General features: G+C 48.5%; 7 protein-coding genes across 9 annotated transcripts; 4 read left to right on the top strand and 3 right to left on the bottom strand.

Annotated features, from left to right (window-relative positions):
• Positions 1 to 41: 41 nt before the first annotated feature.
• Positions 42 to 1,372, top strand: LOC108025094 (integrator complex subunit 12). Its single transcript, XM_017095356.3, has one exon. It carries the CDS (start codon positions 118 to 120, stop codon positions 1,108 to 1,110), a length of 993 nt encoding a protein of 330 aa, XP_016950845.1. The 5' UTR covers positions 42 to 117; the 3' UTR covers positions 1,111 to 1,372.
• Positions 1,347 to 3,425, bottom strand: LOC108025481 (nucleosomal histone kinase 1). Its single transcript, XM_017095996.3, has 2 exons — positions 3,078 to 3,425; positions 1,347 to 3,019 (listed from the first exon to the last, which is right to left on the bottom strand). The coding sequence occupies exons 1-2, from the start codon at positions 3,309 to 3,311 to the stop codon at positions 1,412 to 1,414; spliced, it is 1,842 nt and encodes a 613-aa protein (XP_016951485.1). The 5' UTR covers positions 3,312 to 3,425; the 3' UTR covers positions 1,347 to 1,411.
• Positions 3,426 to 3,787: 362 nt separating this feature from the next.
• LOC108025508 (histone H2A.v) lies at positions 3,788 to 5,890 on the top strand. The gene is made up of 4 exons (XM_017096030.3): positions 3,788 to 3,998; positions 4,298 to 4,375; positions 4,575 to 4,688; positions 5,345 to 5,890. The coding sequence occupies exons 1-4, from the start codon at positions 3,996 to 3,998 to the stop codon at positions 5,573 to 5,575; spliced, it is 426 nt and encodes a 141-aa protein (XP_016951519.1). The 5' UTR covers positions 3,788 to 3,995; the 3' UTR covers positions 5,576 to 5,890.
• A 1,286-nt stretch (positions 5,891 to 7,176) lies between these two features.
• LOC108025389 (ribonucleoprotein RB97D) lies at positions 7,177 to 10,429 on the bottom strand. 2 transcript variants are annotated; one of them, XM_017095862.3, is made up of 6 exons: positions 10,249 to 10,429; positions 9,863 to 10,092; positions 9,554 to 9,798; positions 8,717 to 9,463; positions 8,506 to 8,662; positions 7,177 to 8,288 (listed from the first exon to the last, which is right to left on the bottom strand). In XM_017095862.3, the coding sequence occupies exons 1-5, from the start codon at positions 10,330 to 10,332 to the stop codon at positions 8,511 to 8,513; spliced, it is 1,458 nt and encodes a 485-aa protein (XP_016951351.1). In that variant the 5' UTR covers positions 10,333 to 10,429; the 3' UTR covers positions 7,177 to 8,288; positions 8,506 to 8,510. The 2 variants fall into 2 exon arrangements, with proteins under 2 accessions (XP_016951351.1, XP_016951350.1); XM_017095861.3 differs by having other exon boundaries at positions 7,177 to 8,662.
• Positions 10,430 to 10,507: 78 nt separating this feature from the next.
• LOC108025390 (uncharacterized) lies at positions 10,508 to 11,299 on the top strand. Its single transcript, XM_017095863.3, has 2 exons — positions 10,508 to 10,560; positions 10,620 to 11,299. The coding sequence occupies exon 2, from the start codon at positions 10,620 to 10,622 to the stop codon at positions 11,244 to 11,246; it is 627 nt and encodes a 208-aa protein (XP_016951352.1). The 5' UTR covers positions 10,508 to 10,560; the 3' UTR covers positions 11,247 to 11,299.
• Positions 11,300 to 11,444: 145 nt separating this feature from the next.
• On the top strand, positions 11,445 to 16,050 carry LOC108025391 (oxidoreductase-like domain-containing protein 1). 2 transcript variants are annotated; one of them, XM_017095865.3, is made up of 3 exons: positions 11,445 to 11,578; positions 14,733 to 15,083; positions 15,642 to 16,050. In XM_017095865.3, the coding sequence occupies exons 2-3, from the start codon at positions 14,850 to 14,852 to the stop codon at positions 15,897 to 15,899; spliced, it is 492 nt and encodes a 163-aa protein (XP_016951354.1). In that variant the 5' UTR covers positions 11,445 to 11,578; positions 14,733 to 14,849; the 3' UTR covers positions 15,900 to 16,050. The 2 variants fall into 2 exon arrangements, with proteins under 2 accessions (XP_016951354.1, XP_016951355.1); XM_017095866.3 differs by having other exon boundaries at positions 11,458 to 11,578; positions 14,813 to 15,083.
• On the bottom strand, positions 12,100 to 16,820 carry LOC108025029 (homeobox protein rough). The gene is made up of 3 exons (XM_017095285.1): positions 16,310 to 16,820; positions 12,739 to 12,973; positions 12,100 to 12,319 (listed from the first exon to the last, which is right to left on the bottom strand). The coding sequence occupies exons 1-3, from the start codon at positions 16,818 to 16,820 to the stop codon at positions 12,100 to 12,102; spliced, it is 966 nt and encodes a 321-aa protein (XP_016950774.1).
• Positions 16,821 to 16,822: the final 2 nt, after the last annotated feature.

Raw genomic sequence — 16,822 nt, 5'->3', positions numbered from 1 at the left:
GTCAGGTGAATGGCAACCACTCAAGCCGGCTATGTGGACACACTGTTCTGGAAAACAGCTGTTGCGCTTGCAAAAACTGCATTTATTTTGTTATTAATATATTTAACCCATTTCGCGATGGCCGCCAACATAGCCGCCGCAGCCGCAGCTGCCCAGGAGGTCGACCCCGTGCTGAAGAAGGCCATCAAGCTGCTGCACTCCAGCAATCCCACCTCGGCGGCCGAGCTGCGTCTGCTCTTCGACGAGGCCCTGAAATCGCGGTTTGGCCCCGAGAAGAGTTTGACCAACAACATGAGCCCGCGCATGCTGGAGGACGAGGCCAACTTCCCGGGCCGGGCGGCCACGCCCCCCCAGCAGCCCATCAACACGGACGAGATCATCAATTTGACCAACTCGCCGGACAAGGAGCCCTCCGATTCGGTGGACACCATTGCGGACTCGGACGATGGCCTGAGTGCCGTGGGAATTGTTAACACCGGGGACACCGGCGACTTTGGCGACCTCAACTGCTGTGTGTGCGGCGAAATGGTCATCAGGGCCACCAACCGGCTGATCGAGTGCTCCAAGTGCGGCGCCATGTACCACCAGGAGTGCCACAAGCCCCCCATCACCAACGAGGAGGCGGCCGACGACCAGGAGCAGAACTGGCAGTGCGACACGTGCTGCAACAAGCCGACGACCAGCGGTGGCAGGGCCACGTCCTCGGCGGCGCCGGTGACGCCCTCCGTCTTCATTGCGGACGAGCCCATGCCGCTGACCAGCAAGGCCAAGTCCTCGGCGGCCTCGTCGCGCTCCTCCAACTCGTCCAACTCCTCGTCGCCCTTCTACAGGCCGGAGCCCAGCAGCTCCACCAATGCCAGCAGCAGTAGCAGCAGCAAGCACGGCCACAAGTCCTCCTCTTCGTCCTCCTCCAAGTCGCACAAGGAGGAGCGACCGTCCAAGTCAACGGCGGCTCCTTCACTGAGTGCCATCGGCGGCCTGGAGAAGCACAGCAGCAGTGGCAGCGGCACCTCGTCCTCGCGCCGCAGCAGCTCCAAGTCCAGCTCCAAGAACAGTTCCACCAAGCACCACGAAAGCAGCGGCAGCAGCAAGCGCAGATCGAAGCAGTAATTGGGAGCTCCATATGATTAAGTAGAAAGTGTAGGTCAAAGGTTTTTAGGTTTTTATTGAATTCTTTGATTTCTTTACATATACTCCTATTTTCCGCCGATGTGCATTTCTTTTATACATTTTACGCTCCAAGTGCGGCAAAACTCGTAACGAATATGCATAAATGTATAGACAGATAAACTAAGAGCTAACATAGGTAATGAATAAAACTCAATATGTAAGAAAACGTGGAAAAATAATAATGAGCGCTTTTATTCAAAGAGTTGGTAATGTAAAAATATAATAAACAAGTGCTGCCGGCCTAGCGCTGGTACTTTCGCACGGTGACGGCCGGTGTGCGCGGACTGCGGCCGGAGGAAGTGGAATCGCCCTCGTCGTTCACCTTGCGCAGATTCACTCGGGTCACGGGGGAGCCGCTCTCCTCCTTTAAACTGGAGGCCAGGCTGCGCGATGAGGGTGTTCTTGACTCAACCGTTGTCGGCTTTTCCTTATCCGCCTTCTTCTTGCGCTTGACATTAACAATCACATTGGCGTCCATACTGACGTCCAGCTCGAAGTTGAACTCGTAGGTCTTGTTGGAACGCGGCTGTGGAGTCAGATCGTCGTTGACCACGGTCTTGCCACCGGGGCGACCTCGCAGGGAAATTGATGGACTGAAATTGATCTTGGCACTGGCACTGGGCGTCTTAAGCCTCGCTGCCGTGGGCGTTTGGGGCTTGGGACTGGCCTTCGGCGTTCCCCTTAGCTTGGGGCTGGCCTTGGGTGTGTCCCTCGGCCTGGGAGTGGACCTGGGCTCAGTCTTGACGCGCTTCTGGCTGGGTGGCGTGCTTTCTGCGGCCGCGGCAGGAGCAGCTCGCTTCAGGGGCGAAACTTTTACGTTTTTAACTGCCGGTGAAGCCTTTTTAGCTGCTGGTGAAACCTTTTTAGCTGCCTTCTTGCGAGGAGCCTTCTCTTCCTCCTCCTCCTCTTCTTCGCTGGCGGGAATTTCCTCCTCCAGAGAAGAGTTCACTGCAGGAGACTCCTTCTTCAACGCCCTCTTGCCTGCTGCCGCCTTGCTCGTTCCTGGTGGACTGTGGTTATTGTTGCTGCTCGTCTGTGGCTTCAGCTTGAAGTCCAGATCCCCGATGTTTGGAATTTTTAACTGTTTGAGGGCACTGGAGAACATACTGCGACACTTGTCGTAGTCTGGCTCCTGGATGTGCGTTAACTTGGAGACGTATTTCATGAAATCCCCAATAGCAGCGGGCACTCCCTTGGGGAACAGCGCCTTCAGGCTCTCTCCCACGTTCTCCATAAAGGCTTCCTTGGCCTTCTGAACTTTGGGGGGCGCCGCAAGAAGCTTCTGCGTGACCCAGGGCAGCTCCACGCCCAGCCACTCGATAAGATTATAGCCGAGAATCTCCAGATCAGACCTTCTGGTGGGCACACCCAAGTGGGCGTCCCTGGATGTGTACTCAATGGTGCCATTGTGCATTTTCTTGGGATCCGGCTTGAACTCCCCTGTGACGTAGTGCGAGGCCAGACCGAAATCCACCAGGTAGGCCTGCGCGGCGCCGCCTTTTCCCAGGCCCAACAGGATGTTGGCCGCCTTGAGATCGGCGTGAATGTAGCCAGTGCCGTGCATGTACTGATAGACGTCCAGCATCTGGATGGCCAGCCGGTAGACAGTGCCCTCGGGCAGTCGCTTGCCGTTCTGCGCCAGGAACTTGGAGATGTCACTGCCATAGCGCGGCATCACTATAAATCGATGCTTTTCTCCATTGACCTCCACGGAGCCGTTGGCCAGGATGTAGGGCATGCCCAGGGACTTCATGCCGTGCTTCTGCTTGAACTTTTTGATGTCGTCCTGCTTGGCGTTGCGCAGGTAGAAGTGCATCTCCACGAAGAGCGGGCCATTGGCATGGGGCTCCTGAAAAAAAGGGATGTAGAAAGGAAGCTCTGAGGAGGAAAGCGGGTCTACCACTCACGCATTTAACCACTGCATCGTAGTCCTTCTGGCCGACCTTGCAGGCGGCGTAGATCTCGCCGAATCCTCCCACTCCGATCGAGGGTCCGATGCGCCACTGGCCCTTGGCCAAATCGTTGAAGATCGTGCCCTCCGGCACCTTCTCCGGCATGGCGTACAGCTTGCTCTTGGCCTTCTTGGCCGGCACCGCCTTTTTGGCCGGCGCAGCGGCTTTCGGCTTGGCTACACGCGGCATTTTCTGGACTGGAGCGAGGTTAAATCGTGGCCAAGTAGAAAATTCGCAAATTCCGCTCGATGCCGGGCGCCAGGGTTGCCACTCGGCGCAATGAGAAGCGTCCTGCAGGGTTGACAGCTGCCAGCAGGGATAATGAGGGACAACTCTTTAAATGTTTAATAGATTTCTGAATTTAAGTTCATAGCCTGTAAAATAATACTTTTGCGCGCTATATTTATTTCAAAAGAAAAAATAAGAAACATTTTTCTTGTAATATATGTCATTACAACTAAAATTCTATTTTAAATTCTATCAAAAAAGGATAAAAGTAACTGTGTAAACTTTTAAAAACGTTGAATACCATTTTATTATTAAACTAAATTTTTAAAATTTGAAAACATATTTCCCCCGCTCTACCGATGGTTGACGATGATTTCCGACACCTGGCAACCCTGCAGGCTGGCGCCATTTGAAAAAGGTGTCCAAATTTAGCCTATCCAGTGCGCGGTCACACTACGCTGACGGCGTCTTTTTTCACGAAAAAATTTCGAGTGTCGAGGAACAATTCCGCAGAAACATCCGCACGCTCCGGTTCCTTGTTGCAATCAAACAATCATTCCCATCGCGGCAGAAGCAATCGCAGTGCCCAGAGCATTTCGCAAGCGCAGTTAGCACAGGCAGCAGCAAAAAATCGATTAAACTGAAATGGTAACTTTCGGCTCGGCGTATTTTGAGCGGCAGCGCAGCTCGCTTTTCGCAGTGCGCGTGCCCCCCGCGAATTAAATATTGATGCCCCAGTGGTGGCGCTGCTTTGGCCAGCCTGGCCACCGCCAGCAGCACATCCTCCCGAGAGGCGCCCGGAAAAAACGGCGGGATTGTTATTGTGCTGCTGGGGGCGATCGGCCGTAACCTCACAAAGGGCAGCGGTGCCACCATTTTGTGTTTGGCACGGCTTGTGTTTTTCGGCTTCTCCGTGCTAAAACGATGACTCTGTGTTCTCTTCGCAGGCTGGCGGCAAGGCAGGCAAGGATTCAGGAAAGGCCAAGGCGAAGGCGGTGTCGCGATCGGCGCGCGCGGGTCTCCAGGTGAGTTTCCAATGGGTCGTCTGTACCTCCGTTTTGGCGCCTTTTCGGTACTCACCTCGCCAGCGAGCATATTCCACCACGTATTTATAAACAGGGTGACTGCGCTCTCCGCAGCTCGTGGAGTGGCGTCGGGAGAGGGGGATAAAAACATAAACAAGCCGCTAATTAATCTCCTTTCTGCACACTCGCACACTCGCAGTTCCCCGTGGGCCGCATCCATCGTCATCTCAAGAGCCGCACCACATCCCACGGACGCGTCGGAGCCACCGCAGCCGTCTACTCCGCTGCCATATTGGAATACCTGACCGCCGAGGTGAGTGCGCCCGCCGACTTTCCCGCTTTTCCGAGTTGGAGCGTTGCAGCGGTACTTTTCCCGCTCCAATGGGAAATTTCCGTTCCTAATTGCCACTTTTAGGGAAATATTGGAAATAATCCCAGGACTTTTGTGTACAGTTATTTGGTTTTAAATTCCTACTTATTTTTTATTTAATTTAATTAAGTTTAAATTAAATAACTGGTTGTAACGGCATTTTTAAACGCTACAACGGTTTGTTTTGCCATTTTAAAAGAAGCAGAATGAAATAAGAAATATTTTAAAGAAATCCTTATCAAATGATGTAATTTCTGTGTTTTTAGCTGTAATTTAAAATTTAGGGTTTTTTTTAACAGTTTGACGGATTTCAATACTTTTTTTGTAGAACCTATAAATATTTTAGTTCACCATTTTCCCGCCATTATTATTATCTTTAATGTTCCTTATTATTGTTTTCTAATAAGTGATGAAACGTGATGAATTTATTAAGAAATTAAATTTTAAAAAATCAATAATTATTTTTTGTATATTTTTGTTTAATGATACCACACTGGATATAGTAAATCAATCATATTGAGCAATTACTATATGTTACTATTAGTTATTTTTTTGAAACAAATAATATTAATATAACTTATTTTCTGTGCTCTTTTCAGGTTCTGGAGTTGGCAGGCAACGCCTCGAAGGATCTGAAGGTGAAACGTATCACGCCGCGCCACTTACAGCTCGCCATTCGCGGAGACGAGGAGCTGGACAGCCTGATCAAGGCAACCATTGCCGGCGGCGGTGTCATTCCGCACATACACAAGTCGCTGATCGGCAAGAAGGAGGACACGGTGCAGGACCCGCAGCGGAAGGGCAACGTCATCCTGTCGCAGGCCTACTAGGCCGGCCGGCATTTGGACGCCTTCCGAACATGCGACGCCAATGTTTAATTCAGATTTCAGCAGAGACAAGCTAACAATCCGACGAGTTGTAATCATTTCTGTGCGCCAGCACATACTTCTTATATACAACGTAATACATAATATGTAATTCTAGCATCTCCCAACACTCACAAGCATACAACATACAAAAACACACAAAACCTATTCACCCGCACGCACTGTTGGCGAGGCTGAGTACGAAACAAAAACAAAACTTAATTTAGAGCAAAGTAATTACACGAATAAATTTAATAAAAATTATAATAAAAACGCCAATCCTGTTATTTCCAAAACTCTGACGAGATGTTTACGATTGTGGCAATGAATGTAAAGTATTTAAACTAGATGGTAATTTATTCCAGTTGTAAAATGACACGATTTTAATGTGAATAGTACAGTCTAATTCCGGAATCGCGAGAAAATTGAGTTTTTATTTATCGCGTTTATCTCGAACGAACGAACCATATTTGTAAACCCAATAAAAAAAATATAAAAGCCCAAAGAAAAATCACTCTTAATAGAGAATTTGCTATTTTTAAAGATTAATTCTTTTGCGAGAAAGTTCTTTTCAAATATCAAGCTGAGAGACCAACACAGGAGGTTGGGATCAAAAGTTTATATTATATAGACTATACAAAAAATGATCTCTAATTTCTCTTTACTAAATCCAGACAATTGAAATAGATATCTTGGGAAGGAAAATCAAATTTTCTTTGAGGAAAAACGTTACGTTACTGTACTCCACCGGAAATATAACATTTACAAGTCTTGTAACCCACCCTTATGGGGTGGTTTTTACATCTTGACGGACGATGTGAACCCGGCGGTCTTTTCTCATCGAAAACAATTGAAGAAGCCGCAAAAAAATTGCTAGCAGGGTTTGAAAGGTCAACGCCAACGTACCGCGCAGATGCAGACTCCGAAACTCGCCCTTTAAGATGAGGTTAATTTATGGCTCTGTGCCAAACGGTTCGAAAACAATGCCAACTCCTTCCTTGTAATGAAAGAAGTGGTAGAATGGGTCAGAATTGTATAATTGATGATCTTAGAGTCTCCCAAATAAAACACAGATCGCTTCCATTTCAGTAGCTTTGTTTTTATTATAATCGAAACAGATAAAATAAAATTAAAGTCCTTTCACTTACCTTACCCTCAGTTCACAGCCGAGTCGGGTCCGCTGACCTAGGCCTCTCCAGCGGAGCTCAGATATTTCGGAAAAGAAATACGGTGTTTGCTTTAGAAAAGCTAAGTAAATGTGTGTGGTGACATGCTACATATAAAGCAGGAACTTAAGCGCACTTATAGAAACTCTAGTGTATCCTATGATGAGAGCCGAAATACGGCGGGGACCTCCGTCACTAACTTACCTTACGAATAAAGACTGTCTCAAGCGTTTTACGGTAGAGATATGTTTAAAATTAGATCGAAAGTGTTCGTACCTAGAATTGCATAAAGTTAACTAAAGGCCGAGGTAAATAAGTTAGTTTATCGCTACTTAGACTGCGCCCAAGGAGGAGGAGAGACTTACATATCGGCAGGGCAGCTAAAACAAATACATAGTGTTGGCTTTATATTTCATTTATTTAAAATAAATATGTATTTTCATATAGTTCGGTTAAGTGCTTAGTGTTGTATCTCGTAGATGTAGAGGGGGCTCTAAATGAAGCTGGCGAATGGTGGACTGAGCCTCCCCGTACTTCAATACATAATTAATTGCATATAATTCGTAGATCAATTCAAAGCCTTTGGCGTGCGCTACCGCTTATAAATAGGAGAGAGGGGAGAATGAGGAGTACATCTATAAAGTAAGTATAAACTTAACTTAGAGTTCTTGTCATGGCTCGAAAACAATAAAACATAGTTTCCTATCGATCTCTTGCAGCGTATTTATACTTTCTCAAGTTTGTCATTCGTGAGGAGAGCAAAAAGTAATTAAGTATTCTTAGTGGGAGGCCAGGGAGAGAAACCTTTAACATCGTTACAGTGTATAAGTATCCGCGCTTCGCTCCTTATAAAAATTGACAATAGTTTTGATATCATCTCTTGTGTACATCGATAGTTAAGGCCACGCACCCGTGCCACGCCCGCCAGCTCGGCGCTTGATTTGATTTCATATTCATTCGCACTTGGCGTTCTCTTTCTGGACGTATATCTCGTTTGAATGGTTTAGTAATACATAGGTATCTACGATTAAGCTATTCGTTTTGGGCCAATAAGCTCAGGCTACAGTTGCGTAATTTGTATCTACTTCATAATTGATTTATTGCTTGCACTTGTCCTTCCACCTTCGACTCAAACCGGCGCGCGTCGCACGGTCGCTCGCTTCGCTTTACAGATAGAGAGATAGTTAGTTGGATTCTAATAGAGAGCCTTATGCTGCCTCGTATTTGGGCTTGTTCTACGATTGCCCGGGGGTTACAAAAATACGTCTAAAGTATATCGAAGAATACGGTGTAGAAAATATTTATACATAGTCTGTGGCATAGCTTAGATCGATCGTAGAGTTATCAATGGTATAGCTTAAGAGTAGAGTAAAACCGTAGTTAGTTGTCCTATGATAGAGAGACAATGCGTTAGGTTTCCTGTTAGTAACTCTAAGCGAGTGTGGCCTAGCTTATCAACGAGCCTATTTAACAGTATCTTGATTCTTGGGCTTTAGCCGCCCAAAGAGCATCTAAATCAAAGAAAACGTTGCACATTAGTAATCATACATGGGCTTCAGTACTTCAGTACAGACGTAGTGCATCTGTGGCGGGTGGTAGGTAGTGGGTAGTAGATAGTAGATAGTATATATGGGTGGCAAGACGTATTTGGGGCAGCTCTTATGCATAGGCCACATTAAAACGAACGACTAATGGCGGGGACGGGTTGCGATTGCACCATCTACTCACCCCTTCTAGCGGCGATACTTGCTGTTGGCACTGCCTCCTGTGGCCACCGAGCCGTTGGACACGCCCACCGCCTTCGCGCCAGTGGGGGGCGGCACGTTTCCGTTGGGCGGCGGGGCACCAGCATTGTAGGGGGGATATGCGGGCGGTTGGGGATTGTCTGCAAACAAGGGTGATTAGTCAACACAGATTGCATCAGCTGGATTCCACCTACGGTAGTTGCTGGGCGGCGCTGCCGCGTAGGGATTCATGCGGTTCGTATTCATGCTATTGTGCTTCGTCGGTCCGCCTCCGTAGTTCTGCTGGTAGCCGCTGCCGAAGTTCGGCGGGGGTGGGGGCTGTTGGTGGGGTGGAGGACCCTGCGGTGGCGGTGCGCCAGGCACTGGTGGCGGTGCATTGGGCGGCATGTTCCAGTTACCAGGAGCCGGGGGTGGTGGTCCATTGTGACCCATGGGCGGGGGCACTGCCCCAGCCGGAGGCACCTGTTGCACTGGTGGTGGGCAGCCCCATTGGCCCGGATGCCATTGCTGGGCCCCGGGCGGCGGAGGAGGCGGGGCGTTCCAGCCGTTTTGAACTGGCGGATAGGGTCCCCAGGCGTTCATCTGCGGCGGTGGAGGCTGTTGGTAGTAGGACTGCATTGGTGGTGGCGGAGGTCCCCAGTAGTTGTAGTTTGGTGGTGGGGCGTTCATCGGCGGCGGAGGCGGCTGCTGGTGGTAGGGAGGCATGACCTGGGGCGGTGGCACAGGTGGACGGTAGCCAGGCCCTGGCATGTTGCCGTTATGTGGCTGCTGCTGCTGTGGTGGCGGAGGCTGTTGCAGCTGCGGTTGTTGTTGCTGCTGGTTGAGCGGCGGCTTGCTGCCGTTCGACAAGGCTCCCGGCTGCTGTTTGTCCTTCTTTTCCAGGTTGTAGATCGACTTCTTGACGTCCACGTGCACGTACTTAATCGAATGCTGTTTTTGAACTACAAAACCGTGAAGGTTAATAGTGAAAGGCACTTCAATTCGCATAGTTTTTCGTACGAGTCTGTCGGCTAGACTGTCTCCATACTTACGGATGGCCTTGTCCACGGCATCGTAGTCGTCAAACTCAATGAAGGCGAAGCCGCGCCGCTTGCCCGTGGTTTTGTCAGTGAGTAGTTTTACGGAGACCACGCGTCCGAACTGGACAAAGTACTCCCGCAGGCAGTCCTCATCGTGGTTGTCCTTGAGACCGCCGACGAACAGCTTCTTGACGGATATGTTGGTCTCCCGGGTTTCGCGTTCGGGGCGGGGCAGAGCCCGCTTGGCCTCCACCGTTCTGGAAAGGGGTTTCAGTTTGGATCAGTGAGCATTTCAGTTGATCATGCGCAGGTTGCACTCACTTGCCGTCGATGACGTGCGGCCGGTTCTCCTGGGCCCTGTCCACCATGATGGACTTTGTGTAGGTAATGAAGCCGAAGCCGCGGGACCTTTTGGTGGCCGCATCGCGCATCACGACGACATCGACCACCTTGCCCCACTGGCCGTAGAACTGCTTCAGACCCTCCTCGGAGGTGTAGGGCGCCAGGCCGCCGATGAAGAGCTTGCGTAGGTGCTCCAGCTCGCATATGTCCTGCCGGGCGAAAGGAGGGGTGGGCTGTTAGAGTGGGCGGCACATATGTGTACCCAGGAGCACACGCATCTAAATGCGTCACTCGCCGAACCCCACTTGTGCACAGATACACATGCAGGTACATGCAGTGAGCTGGCTCTGCTGCGCCGTACTTACATCATCCTCCCGGTCCGGTATCACAATCACATCCGGGTTTTCCTCGGGCGGAACTTCCTCAACCTTCAACTGCAGGCCAGCCATCTTTTAAGTCGCTTTTTTAACCAAATTAACAAAACGAAAACCAGGTGGCAGAATTTCCAGAGTCAATCGATTATTGTTATTCGGCTGCTAGAGGTGGACTGGAATAGCCAACTTATCGATTAATGCTGCCGTTCAGGTGGATGTGAATATCGACTTGAATATCGGCTTCGGTTATCGATAGATTTGGGATATTAGCATAAACTGTCAAATTTGTTTTCCAAAAGCAAAGCAAGTATTTTGTATATACCTTTAGAATATACGTTTTTCTATTATTGAATTTTCTGCAGATGCCCGAATCGCCGACGCATGTGGAGCACCGGATGTGCGGCCTGGGAAATCACAGGCTGAGGACCCCCTACCGAGTGATAAAAAATCCGCACTTGATAAAGTTCGGCCGGCACATAAACTCTGAACTGAGGTCGCAGCCACTCTGCCTGTCCTGCTACAAGGATCTGATACGGCTGTACAACTTCAAGAACAGCAATGCGAAAAGACACCTTGAGGAGCGGAAGCGCGATGCGAGTATCTCGACATTGACTGGCAGTCAGGCGAGTGAGGCGACATTTGGGTCTTCTACCGGAGTGTCCACTCTCACGGCCTCGGAGGACGGGGCACCCACTAGGAGAATCTCCGGTGAGGAAGGACCCAATCCTAGGGACTCCTCGGAGGACGAAGGACCCACTACCAGCGCAGCGGCGGCAGCCAAGCGCGCAAAAAGGCAGCTGCCCGCAGCGAGTTCTTCGGAGAGTGCATCCCTCAGCGACGACGACGACGATCCCAACTCCAATCTTAGTCTCAACGCCGTGAATGGCTCTCGGTTGCCCCACATCCAGCCTATTCCAAAGAGACGTCAGTTCATCCACTTGAACAAGGAAGCCATGGACATCTACTTGGCCGGAACCACGGGGGGATAGCGCTAAGGATATTTTCCCAAGCGATACGTTTTTAAAAAAATAATATAATTGCACCAAAGGTAAACAAATGGTTTTTTCTTTCAGTGTAAAGTTATATGCATAATTCAAGTTCCATCATTTGAGTTTTTGACAAAGGGCGCGCTGTTAAGTTAACATGCCTATCGATAGTTCGATCGACACTAACAGCAGCCACAGCTGACCGCCCACCAGAGCTGCATTAATGTTTGTTAGTTTTGCTTACTTCGCCGTTTGTTTCGTTGTTTTCTTCTCTCTTATATAAACAAAATTATCCCGTCCTGTCCCAGAAATGACAAATACCTAGCAAAAGTGAGGTGAGTGCTTGCGGGGCAACCTTGGAGGCCACTAAGTTGTTAGGCCTTACGTTATACTCGTGGGATACGAGGGTATGCTGGGCTCGTCGGATAGTATGTAACAGGTAGAAGGATGCGTCTCCAGCCCTAAAGGGTATGTGTGTGTGTATGCTTGATCAGTATCACTATGAAAACCCATAAGAGCACTGAGACCTTGGAAACTATGGGCTCAAACTTGCAGATTCTAGAGCTTCTGGCGCGGTACAGTGCCACACCCACTTGAAGGCTGACAAACTCCAGCTGAGTACTGGGTATGTGGTAGTCGAACCACTCGACTTAAGCACTCCTCCTTCTAAGTGCAGTTTGTCTTCAGTAAAGTGCCAAACCCACCTTAAGACTGACGAACTCCAGCTGAGCACTGGGTATGTGATAGTCGAGTCACTCAGCTTAAGCACTCCCCCTTGTTACACTTCTCATTTTATTTCCAACTTAGTCTAAACAGTTTAAAGCTCAATTAAAATTAATCTTTAGATTAGTGGGTATTAGCAAGTATTGACAAGCGTCGTTGTTTCCCGCCGGCGGTGCTGTCCCTCGTACTGGTCGTCGATGTCCACGAAACTAGCATCCTGCGTGCCATCCTTGGGCAGCGCTGCCGACGTCGCTGCCGCGGCATAGTAGCCCAGGCCCACGCCTCCGGGGGGCATGGTCGTGGTCGCTTGACCCATTATAGAGCTCATAAAACCATTGGCCACGACAAAGTTTCTGAAAAATTGATTACATCAAAATACGAAATAATTCCGGGCACTATTCCTGGCGTAGGGCCACCCCTCTCCTATATATATAGAGAATATCCCTCAAAGGACATCGTCTAATTGGGCCCGTGTGCGCATAAATGTCGTAAAATTAATTTCGTGTTAATTTTATGTTGGCCATCAGTTAAACTTGTGACATTTCCTTAAATTACTTCCGTTTCGAAAAGAGCGGTATAAGTATCAAGTGAAATCCTCTTCACCTTCTATAATATTACAACTTATTTTGCATATCTTATAATTTCAGTCCTATATATTTTAAACTATGTGATTTTAAAGCCACATTTTTCTAGTACTCTAATCTTTAGAACCTCTTGGACCAGCTATTTTGAAAACTATTAAAATGAAATGGCAGTTGATTTGTAGTCCTACCTGTAGTGCTGGTCGATCTGGGCCTTCTCTATGCGCTTGTCCTTGGCCCTGCGATTCTGGAACCAGATCTTGATTTGCGTTTCGGTCAGGCGCAGCGTCTCGGCCAGCTCGAACCGACGGCTCCTGGAGATGTACTCGTTGCGGTGGAACTCCACCTCCAGGCGCAGGGTCTGCTCCGTGCTGAAGGTGGTCCTCTGGCGGCGTTGTCTGCCCTCCTTGCGGCGCCTTCGAGCCACTGAAATGGGCAGCAGCATTTCAACTAATCAGTGTTTAGTTTTTAGCTTGGGAAAGTAACTTCCCACTATAGAGATACCTAGAGATAGGTGTGCTCAAGAGTCTTGACATGCTATAACAACAGATAGATTACCCATTCGTGGTGGAATAATAAAGACATCCCTTGGATGGCATGCCACCCCACCACGAAGCACTATTCTGCCTCCATTCACTTCACACACAATGGAGATGTTAGAGCGAAATTAATCTTACATTAACAAACCATCAAGTTATGAGCGGGTCTAAACGATTCCGAAGGGGCTTGCGTGTTGGGCAGTTAAACAAATAATTAACCACTCCGATATCCGTGGTCCCTCGTCCCTTTTCCGCCCCCACCTGCCGGTGTCGTTCGCGTTTGTGGTGCACATTAGAAGTGCATTTCCACGTGGCTCCCGGCTGAAGCCCACAATTTTTTATTATTTTTTTTATTTCGGCAATCTATGCTGATCCGGGAAAGTTTCAACAATGCCAACAGCTGGCTGGCCATCATCATCATCATCATCCTCGTCGGCGTGTTCGGCATCATCCTCTCATTCGAATTTTCCGTCCTGCCGTTTGTTTGTTTGCATCCGCAGTGTCGCCGACGATGAAGCCCAGCCAAGCGCACATTATGCCCCACTACCCCTGTGAGGCCACCCACCCACACCCACTTGTCGCCCACTCCCACCCCCTCCACTGGCAGCGGTGCGGTTAAGAGTCTAATTGATGTAACAAGGCGAAGCTGACAAGTTGTTAGGTGGCTTGGGTGGCAAGGAGTGGGGCGTCGTAATCCCTAGTTTGTGCTTGATTACCCCTTGCCAGGATAACTCGAAACGGGCTTAAAGGCCTCTTCCCCGGTCCTGATCCTTTCCCGGCCCCTTTTTCCTGCACATTTTTTAAATCACGTGTGAAACTCGATAGCCCAGTGTCCTTTGGGCAGTTCGGTCTGCCTCTATCTGCTCCTCGTAAACCCTCTTGCTGTTTACGTGTGCTTTTTTAGGTTTCCTGTCAAGCTCAATTACAACGTTAACTTGTTCAGGTGCTTATGATTTTTTTAGGATTTTTCAAGAACTTACAGGTTAGGAACTTAAAAGAAAGGGTTTTTTATTATATTTTTACAAACTTTCTTGTTTAGTGTCTTATTAGTTATTATACTTTTTTTATTTAAATTTTACTGAATTTTATTGTTAACTGTTGATTCTTAGTTACTCAAAGTATTTTATTATTTTTCTAGACATAAAATAATAAAATAAATTCAGGCTCTATAAAATCTGTAATTCTTTTCAATAATCAATGTCTGAAAAGCATTCGTTCGCCCAAATCTCAATGATTTATGATTCAGCACCCATCGATTGCCTTACCAATTCATTAACTCACCCCTAGCCTGCGATCATTTTCATTAGCCAACAAATTTCAATTTTTCGTTGCCTCACCTCACCTACACACCTGGCAACCTGGCAACCTGGCCGCAAACGAAAAAGCCGCAAGTAAACGAAAACTTTCACGGCTCAATGCGTTTTAATTTTTTCTTGGCAATCAGCTTTTTTCCTTGGCTAATTTCTTTCCCGTTTTGGGGGTCAGGCTGCAGCTCATTGTGTGGCACTGCCCGGGCTGCCCCCTCCACCGGGGCTTTCCTTATTTTTTCCCGACTGATTTTACGCAATCCTTGCCGGCGGAGATGTGGGGATATTCAATACAGCACTGGCACTTAATCAGCTTTTTCTGCATCCGACTTTTTGCAGTTCCTGCGGAACTAAGTTCATCTGGGGCTGCACCTGCGCAGGCGTGTGAAATGCTCATCACTTCCTCTGGGCCTTTTCAGTCGTAGCGTTCGAACTCTTTCGGGGATCGGCTGGGAAATGTTGGCTCCCCTGGGCTTCAGCTGCCCGCGATGCCTGCTCCTGAGGCGCGGCGGCGAACGATGGGCCTCCCTGGCTCGCCAGTTGGCGGGCAGCAGCTCCCAGGGCACCAATGCCCCTGGCAAGGATGCCACAAAGGACACAGCCTCCAGTGACAACACCACGACTCGGGAGACGGCAGCCAAGGCCAAAGACAAGAACACCAAGGGAAGAAAGAGACTCAGGAATATCGAGGTAAGCTGATCGGTGATCTCTACAATCTCTAATAGACATTTTCCAGGTTACTAGGTTCACAAAATCATAATTATTGTATAGCTTAATCCATTATGGAAAATATAAGGTTTCAAAAGGGATTTCACATATAGAACGACGTCTAATGACTAGAAACTTCCAGAAGAATTAGTTACTAAGGATTAAAAATATTATTAATTATGGTACTTCGGTTACAAAGTATTTATTATGGACCCCAAATCAACATATTTTTAGGGCCACAGATAATCTCTGAATAAAATTTACAAATGATTCATAAATAAATACGAATTCTTTATGTTTAAAAAACAACTAGAAAATAAAAAGACTTTAAAAATATTGTATTTAAAATGAGAACTACTAAATAAGTATGTCCTAACATTTTATTCATCAGCCAGAAACCATACTCGTAAATCTAACACATCTATTCTCATCATCTTGATTTATCAGAATTATCTTCATAGTTTTATGATCATTTAGTTAGAGATTCCTAAACCCCTTTATCTAGTTGAGACCATCTAATTGAACCCTTCTATTTCACAGCTGCCGCCCGAGCCCACCACTTGCTGCATGTCCGGATGCGCCAACTGCGTTTGGCTGGACTACGCCCAGACCCTGGCCAAGCTGCTGGGCGACAACGACGAGGAGGCCCGCGAGATTGTGCTGAGCAAGATCACCGACCCGAACCTGAAGATGTTCCTCAGCCTTGAGCTGCGCCAGATGGCGCGCCAGCGGGAGGAGAAGGCGGCGGCGGAGAAGGCAGCTGAGCAGGGGAAGCCAAAGACACCGCCCTCCCAGTAGTACAAATGTCTCCTCCCCTCGATCTAATTACCTAGTTAGGACCAAATTCGTAGTAGCTCAAATGTACTTAGTGTCTAAGAACGGGAAAACCTCACAATAAATATGTAAGAGTTCTGAAAGCAAAACGATTTCTGCTCTGTTGATATCACAATCAGAATCAAAAACTTTTGTGCTTCATTGTACTTTTGCAACACGCGGTTTTGTATCTAATGGTTAATATATCTGTGTTCGAGAGTCGCCTAAGTATAGGTTTAAAAATGTGCTATTAAGTCAGTCACAAAGGTAACTTATAGCAATATTTAGATATTTTAAAAATAATATAGTATAGTATAGTATTTTCCTTTCAAAAGAGCGCCGTTTTTAGCGTTATAAACTAAAGATATTTTTCAATTGCGATGACAAGTACTTACGAAATGCGGTAAACCCGGCGCTGAAGTGCGGATCGCTTGGGAACCCAGTGGGAAAGCCATGGGGCAGGACGGGATTCGCTGCTACGCCGGGATTGATGGCCGGCGGTGGACTCACATAGCTGAGCTTCTGCTGCACCTGCTGATGGAGATGGTGATGGTGCTGCTGTGCGGGATGCGGGTGCTGGGGATAATCCTTGTGCTGGGCGTAGAAGTCGTAGGCGGGAAAGCCGGCGAGCGATGTGCGTTCGTCGCTGATGGAGATGTCCGGCGAGGAGACGCTGCCACCGTCGCTGTGGTAGGGCGTGTCACAAGGGGGCGGCTTGTGGGCGTGGGTGCCGACATCGATGTCGTGCTCCCCGTTCTCCGAGCTGCGCGTTTCCAGGTGCCCGTAGAGGCGTTCGAAAAACTGACGCGGCGACGAGGGACGCTGCGGTGCGGTTATTGGGCTCGTAGTACTCGCTGTGGGTGGTGACCCGTCGGGTGACCCAATCTCCACTTTTTGCCGCTGCATTT

Source organism: Drosophila biarmipes, chromosome 3R (genome assembly GCF_025231255.1).
Source record: "Drosophila biarmipes strain raj3 chromosome 3R, RU_DBia_V1.1, whole genome shotgun sequence".
In the NCBI taxonomy this organism is placed as follows: domain Eukaryota; kingdom Metazoa; phylum Arthropoda; class Insecta; order Diptera; family Drosophilidae; genus Drosophila; species Drosophila biarmipes.
The sequence above is the reverse complement of the archived record's forward strand: the minus strand, read 5'-3'. Positions and strand labels throughout refer to the sequence as shown.